Genomic DNA, 7,750 nt, shown 5'->3' with positions numbered 1-7,750 from the left:
ATTTGTCAGCATTGGTTAGTATTGGCATTCTGCTTTTGTCGGCGTGTGGCCTGATCGTATATGCTCGAAGCGCAGAAGGAAAGGCCGATAGGTAAATTCACATCCTTTGCGTTTACGCAGTAAATTGTAAACGATGGCAGATAACAAACACACTGAGGAGGAAACTGAGGTGAGTACGAAATTTATTTTTCCTAAAGTAAACCAGTAAATTTCTCTATATATTCAGTACCAGAAACGTGTTTTTGAAGCAAGCTAACCTTAAAGTGCTTGCATTTCGAACGTGATGCGTTGTTTCTAGAACGTTTTTTTATGTCTTAAATGTTCTTGTTTAGTTTAAAAACTCATTTTAGTTTCATCTTATTCTTTTATTAAAAACGTTTTGATCGGTTTTATTTGATAATGTTACCGTGCTTATAGACCTTGTAAATGATGCGGCTTTCTGGTTTTTTTTTTTGGGTGAAGTTAGAGAAACCTTCGATAGATAAAATATGTTTGCATTTTTCATGGTTATAGGAGGATGCGGGCGAATTGAGAGAATTTAAGAAATTGAAATCCATAGAAGAAAGCGAAGAGGAAGGTAAGTGTCGTTGGGAACTGTTGATATTCCCTTGCAAGGGTTGTCCTGTATAATTCTCGAAATCTTGATTAAATAAATGTTTAATTGTTTAATGAAATTTGATTCCAATTGAAGCTATTTTGATTTAAAGACCTTAATTTTGTTTTAATATTTTTAAACTGATTTTTGAGTTGATGTTCAATGCTTTATTAATGTGAGTTCCATAACTACATTAGGTAGTTATTTTCTTTTCACATCGGGCAACTTTTCCACTTTTTCTGCATTTCCATGGCATGAAAATGCTTTTGAAAACACGCAAATATTTCAGTATTGACCAAATTCTCGAAATTTCCAAGTTTTTTTTATAGGCACCTTTGTGTCCTTAATTAATTATTGGTAAAAGGCAAATATTGATTATTTATAATATAAATATTTATCTGCAGATATTTATTGAGTGCAATATAATCTTAAAATAATTTTAATTATTATGTTTAAACATTCAATTTAGATCTGGTTCTTCAATACGGAGAAGACAGCAACGATTCTACAGACTCCAAGAAACGTAAAAGGAGTAGTGACGATGAAGATTTTCCTGATCCTGAACCTGTCGATGAAAAAGACTTTCAACTGAGTAAAGATGACTTTGAAATTAAAGTTGAAACGGTAATCTTCTTTTATTTATTCAGTGTTTTCGTTCAATCTGATCTAATTCAATATTACTCATAACTATTTTTGTTTCAATTAAGTAATCATATAAAATCTTGTTTTTTTTAGAAACGTTTCAAATCTTCCCCCGGTGCGGCAGAAGATCCTGAAGAAAAGAAAGAGAAATCTGAAGAAAGGATAGAAGAGCCTGAAGAAAGGATAAAAGAGTCGGAAGAACAGCTGGAAAATAATGAAGATGAACCGATCGTGGACGTAAGTATTGTCTCTGAATTCTATAATTGATACACATTTGAATGTTGCTTATATACTTGAAGTACACATAAAAGCGTATTTATGAAACTGGCACGCCACGCGTACTTTTATGTAATGTGTTGATAAGGATGTTTGACTGAAATCTCCATGAAGAATAATTTTCGTTCAACTTTCGAAGCTTTGTTTCATAAAAACTTCTGTCAAATTTTATATTGACTCAGAATCTCGTTTCTAAAAAAAAGCTAATCGTATTTAAAGATCACTTAAAAGCATTACCAAGCGGTCACATGACTAATTCTTTTAAACGAATTTATTCATAAACTCGTAAGTAGAATGGATTTCCTATATAAGCTAGATTTTTTTCTTTTATTCCTCAACACGTTTGTATTTTGCCTTTAAAAAAACTAGAACTTTCTGTGAGTGAAAAGTAGTTTGAAAAATTTCGAACACAGTTTTATTCTTTTGTAATATTATTCTTAATTAAGTCTGCCCGTCCTTTTTGACTGAACTTGGCATGAAAGAGCTGAGATCTAAATATAGGTATAAGTTTGAGAATGAGAGCTCCGACTCGTCAATTAAAAAATTGAAGTCGTAAAACTGTCGAGTTTATGACACGAGATTCTCTCGCTCTTTTTCAAATCTGCCCATTTGCCGCAATGTCTTTCCGATATACAATTTTTTTTGTTTTAAACCGTAAAAATGAAGATCTTGTGCCTTTTTCGGAACATTATAAATCGTGCTACGCTACACAGGATCATTAAATATCTTCGTTACGCTAATTAAAAAAGATTGAATGTGTATCTCAAGCAAAGACAGACTGCGGCAAATTGGAATTCAGATAACATACATTGTAACAGTGTTTGTGATGTAAAACTAATAATGGATGACAGCACTGATCCGAGTACTAGGCCCTCTGTCGGTGAGAGGTTAAACGAACTTTAAACATATGTTTTAGTGCTTATATACGAAGGCAAGCTATAAATTTGGTGGATATTATGCATGCAGTGGGATATATGTTGAACTATGGTAAACCTAACCTCACTTTGCAAGTGACAGCCAGAAAAGGATTTATGAACCTTTTACGAATTGGATACGATAAATATTGATGAAAAAAGTTTGAAAATGTATTTTGTAATTTTTACAAGGTATAAATGGCATTTCATACTTGTTCGCAACATTTCTTTTATTGAAAGTCGTATCTCATTGACACATGATCTAGCACTCGGCTCGGTGATGTCATCTACTATTAGCTTTGTATCATGAGTCTGATGCGTATGATTTCTTAAACTGAAAAATACAAATCAACGTCCGAAAATGTTGATTTAACTTTTTAAAAATTTCCTTCTATATGAAAATTTTGTTTTGGATCCAGACATATTTACAGAATTGCTGAAATTTATGTATAAAGGAAAAATATTAAATCTGGAATATATTGTTCAATGAATGAGGCTGTTTGCCCGTCAAGGATGCTGTTGATCAGAAGTACCTTTTGCCCGCGAATTTTGAAATTGACAAACTTCTGAAGTATTATTTTGAGAATTTTATCTTGAAATATAATTTTATATGCACAATGGTTCAAGAAAGTTATTAGAGAGTACATGTTAAGTTTTAATCAGGAATTAAAATTTTTAACACAAAGACAGATCAATGAGTTTTTGTTGTCATTACCCAACGATATTTAAAGATGACATTTTAAAAATAATACGTAAGACATTTTTTAATTTAAAAATTCGTCGGAAAAGTGTACTTGTGATTGGTTGTTCCCTCATCCGCTGAAAATAAGCTTATTTTGATTGTCACTGAAGGCTGTCCTCCAGTTCGTAAAGCAAGTATTATGATTGCTTTGCGAGCTGGAGAACCAGATGCAAAATTCAAACCGAAAAGTTGCGAAATGTGGCGCTGAAAGCAGTGGTCGCAAATGAAATTCAAAATTTTATGATTTAAACTCTTGTGACCATTGCTTTCAGCGCCACATATCGGAACTTTTCGGTCCGAATTTATGATCTCAAATCTATAAGCGAAAAATGTTTTATTTCGAAGATAGAATACATTTTATTTACAAAAGGTGCAAATTTCTTTGACTTCAGGGTTGAGATCATGTGTCAGACATCCTTAAGAATACATGAAAACCAATTAATTGAAACATACATTTTATTGAAGTTAATTATGCTTTATTCGTTTTTAAATAAAAGAAGGTACAAAGCGAATACAGTTCCCAAATGGAAACAATATCAAGGCTACAAAACGAACCGAGTTACCAATTGGAACCAACGGTAAATGTTCAGAACGAACCCAGTTCCAAAATGGAAACAGTATTGAAGGTACAGAGCGAACCCAGTTACCTATTGGAATCAGCAGTAAAGGTTCAAAGCGAACCGAGTTTCCAAATAGAAACAGTAGAAAATGTACAAAGCGAAACCAGTTATCAATTGGAACCAACGATAAATGTTCAGTATGGACCCAGTTACAAAATGGAAACAGTAGCGAAGGTACAAAGCGAACCCAGTTACCTATTCGAACCAGAAGTAAAGTTGCAAAGCGAACCAAGTTACATATTTACACCAGAAGTAAAGGTGCAAAGTGAACTCAGTTTCCAAATGGAAGCATTAGTAAAGGAAAACGAACCCAGTTGTCTATTGGAACCAGCAATAAAGATACAAAGCGAACCCACTTTCCAAAGGGAAACATTAGTGAAGGTACAAAGCGAACCCAGCTACAAATTGGAACCAGCAGTAAATTTGCAAAGCGATTCTAGGTACCAAATGGAAACAGTAGTAAAAACACAAAGTGAACCTGGATACCAAAGGGAAAGAGTGTTAAAGGCACGAAGCGAACCCATTTACCAAATGGAAACAGTGGTAATAAAAAAAGAACTAGAATCAGATACTGAGATTGACTTTGAAGAAGAAGAGGAACCCACTGAAGAAAAGAGGGTCAAGAAAACCGTTTTTACTGACGAGTACGTAACCTTCATTCTTTGAGAAACTTAATTTTTGCAAATATTATAAAAGTACTTTTTTTACAGGGCTTTGCTTAAGACTCAGGACATTTTTGGAATTCATTTTGATTACGAAATATTTGGAAAGTATGGAGTGGAAGAGTATGAAGTAGAAGATATTGTTTGTAAATTGGAGGAAGATGAAAGTATCGAAAAACTTGGAATGTCGAACAAACAGCCCCAGAAGAAAACTATGAAGGTTTTCGAAGTATATGAACCTACTTTGCTCAGACCTGGACATTCTACAGATATAGAGGAGGTATATTTTCAAAAGTATATATTTTTTAAATATTGAATGGAAGATAAAAAAGAATGAATAAATTATAAAGTAACTCAAACCGAACTTTATTTTAGATTTGTTCTACTGACATACCGGAACGAATGCAGCTGCGTTTAGTGCCAATAACGCCAGTAGCAGAAGGTTCCGATGAATTGGATCTTGAAGCCAAGTGGATTTACGAACAGGCATTTTGCAAGAGAACAATTTCCATTCAGGCTGCACGTCTTAGCGAAAAAGAACGTGAAAGATTAGTAGAAAAAATAAAGAATGGATTTCAGACAACTGAGAAAATAAAGAAAGCTCTAGATTTGATGAGGAATCAGCACTTCGAAGTGCCCTTTATTTCTTTTTACCGAAAAGAACACGTAATGCCCCAACTGGACATCAACGATTTGTGGAAGGTCTACAAATACGACGCGAAATGGTGTCAGATTCGGCAAAGAAAGGAACATTTGCTTCGAATTTTTGAGAATATGAAAAAGTATCAGGTGGACCTAATTAAAAAATGCGCAGACGGTACTCTCCCGAAAGGGATGCGATTTATAAAGAGTGATGATATAGAGAGATTGAAAAATGCTAAAACCAGTGAGGAGGTCCATGATATTTACCGTTACTTTAAGTTGCATTACAGTCAGGAGGTCGAAGCGATGAAAAAATTCATTCGTTGTGAGACTAGAAAAGAATACAAGATAGATAAAAGAAGGAAACTTGTGAAAGAAGCTCAGGAAAAAGGAGAAAATCCTCCTCCTCCTGAAGACTCAGATGACGAAGAAGATCAGAACTCAAACGAATCGGTTGAGCAGCCTGAGAGAAATGATCCATATTCTATTTGCAGGAGGGCTGGTCTGGATTCTTTCACTAAAACATTTGGCCTTACGTCAGACGAGTTTGCAGAGAATTTGCATGAGAATTATCAACGCCACGAAGTGAAGCAAGAACCGTTCGAACCGATGATAACTGCGAGTCAGTTCTGTGGAAAGAAGTTCTCCGCCCCAGAGAAAATTCTGAAATCTGCCCAATTTATGTATGCAATTCAAATCGCTTGTGAGCCGCTCGTTCGACAAACCGTGAGAAGCTTATACATGGAAAAGGCAAAATTGACTGTGCGGGCGACTAAGAAAGGGGTGAAAGAAATTGACGAGAATCATCCGATTTTCACCATGAAGTACTTGAAAAATAAACCAGTGAAGGATTTAGTCGGAGATCAGTTTCTAAGGCTGGCAATTGCAGAGCAGGAGGAATTAATCACAATTACGTTTGGCGATAGTATCGAGGGAAATACTACCAGTAATTATATCGATGAAGTAAAGCAATTCATTTATAAGCACGAGTTCAGTATGACTGTTAAGGCCTGGAATACTCTGAGAGTCGTCAGCGTGGAAATGGCATTGATCAAAATGGTAATTTATGCATTTATATATCTTAGAGATATTATTTCTTAATTATGTTTTTGATGTATATATATTTTTTTATGATTTATGTCATAATAATGATTTCCACATCATAAATATTCAGCGTAGAACTTAAAAATGAGATCCTACAAATCACTATTTATCGACTTATTATTTTTCAAATATTTTTATGCTTATTATATTACAGTTTTCACTGTTTTACGTTGATATTTCTAGAAATTCTTCCCATGCACAAAGCCTTCACCGCTAATTCCAAATCACTATCGACATGAATATTTCATGCATTTTGTTAAGCGATTTTTTCTTCAGTTCATTGACATTTGGATGTCACAAAAGATCAACCACTTTAAATTTAAACTATCACATTGCTGATTCTAAATAATACAGATCGACTTAAAAAACAGGAATAAATGATTTTTAATACAATTGTGCCCAGATTTTTTTTTATCGTGGTTCTGATCGACATTAATTTCAAAGTGCTCTTAAATCAAAGAGCTTTGTTGGCCATTACAGTTCTCTTTATCAATAAGAAATGCATTAAACAAGATATGAACACATATATTTTCTGATTGTAAGAAAGCCACTTTACAAAATCTTGTTGGAATCAACTAATAAGTGATTTTGCTTCAAGAAAGTATCAACAATTAAACAAATAACCGACATTTTGGGATATTTAAGCATAAAGAAGATTTTATTTCGCTGTACCTATAGAATTAAACATTGTATTGTTATATTGAGTTCGTAACAATTATACTGATTAACTAACAAGATTTGAGGTGGCGAATTGTCAAATAAAGAAAACAGTTTTTACAAATATATTTTCATGAATGAACTACATGGATGTACGACATTTACTGGATTGGCGCCACAAGTCCTATCGGATTTCAAGGAAACTTGGCAAATCAATATAAAGTGCAAAACAATATGATTTTCTGCATGCCGAGAACTTAGTAGAATCGATTCTGGATGATTTCGGTCTGAAAGCCATTAAAAAGCTGATAATTTTGACAACAGTAAAAATTATAGAACATCCGGTCTCCAAAATTTCACTAGATATTAAAGTGCTGTTTTCAGCGAGTTTCGATAATTTTGGGCTTCCGCATGAAAAAGACCATTGTGGTCGATATGGTGATATAAACAATGAGATATAGCCGGGTAAATTCCCGGCATTTAAATTTCAAGACTAGGATGAAAAACGAGTCACTGCTGCATTTTTGAAGTTGGAACTACGGAAAACTGCTTTTCGAGAAAAGCGCATCTAAAGTTGGCGAGTTCCATAAGAGCACACGTGTCATATTTTTTCTTCGAAAATAAAATATGCCCACTTCCGGTTGCTTTAGGACTTAAGTAGTGCCAATAGATTCAGTATAGGTCCCGAGTGTCATAACCTACTCCAAGAAGGAATAGTAAAGAGTGATGTCGCCCAATGCGTCTGGTGAGCAGAGGCGGGACAAACTACCAACAAGATATCGCGCGTGTTTGCTAAACGTCCTAAATAAGTTATATTTATTCCAAGAAAGGCGGCAATGTACATGGGCCCGGAACAGTGTGAAAGAAATTGTAGCACCCCCAGCGGATCTATACTG

At 34.3% G+C, this 7,750-nt stretch overlaps 1 protein-coding gene across 1 annotated transcript in view; it reads left to right on the top strand.

The window, feature by feature from the left end:
• LOC117170685 (transcription elongation factor SPT6-like) overlaps positions 1-7,750 on the top strand; it is a 44,513-nt gene continuing 36,763 nt past the window's right edge. The window contains exons 1-7 of the mRNA XM_033357654.1: positions 1-169; positions 514-577; positions 1,065-1,219; positions 1,331-1,474; positions 3,667-4,433; positions 4,500-4,731; positions 4,827-6,152. Of these exons, the coding sequence (XP_033213545.1) occupies positions 134-169; positions 514-577; positions 1,065-1,219; positions 1,331-1,474; positions 3,667-4,433; positions 4,500-4,731; positions 4,827-6,152 (2,724 nt within the window). The 5' untranslated portion in view covers positions 1-133. The remainder of the gene's footprint in view (positions 170-513; positions 578-1,064; positions 1,220-1,330; positions 1,475-3,666; positions 4,434-4,499; positions 4,732-4,826; positions 6,153-7,750) is intronic.

The sequence above is a fragment of the Belonocnema kinseyi genome, chromosome 4 (genome assembly GCF_010883055.1).
Source record: "Belonocnema kinseyi isolate 2016_QV_RU_SX_M_011 chromosome 4, B_treatae_v1, whole genome shotgun sequence".
Taxonomy (NCBI): Eukaryota; Metazoa; Arthropoda; class Insecta; order Hymenoptera; family Cynipidae; genus Belonocnema; species Belonocnema kinseyi.
This window is presented reverse-complemented; position numbering and strand designations above follow the sequence as displayed.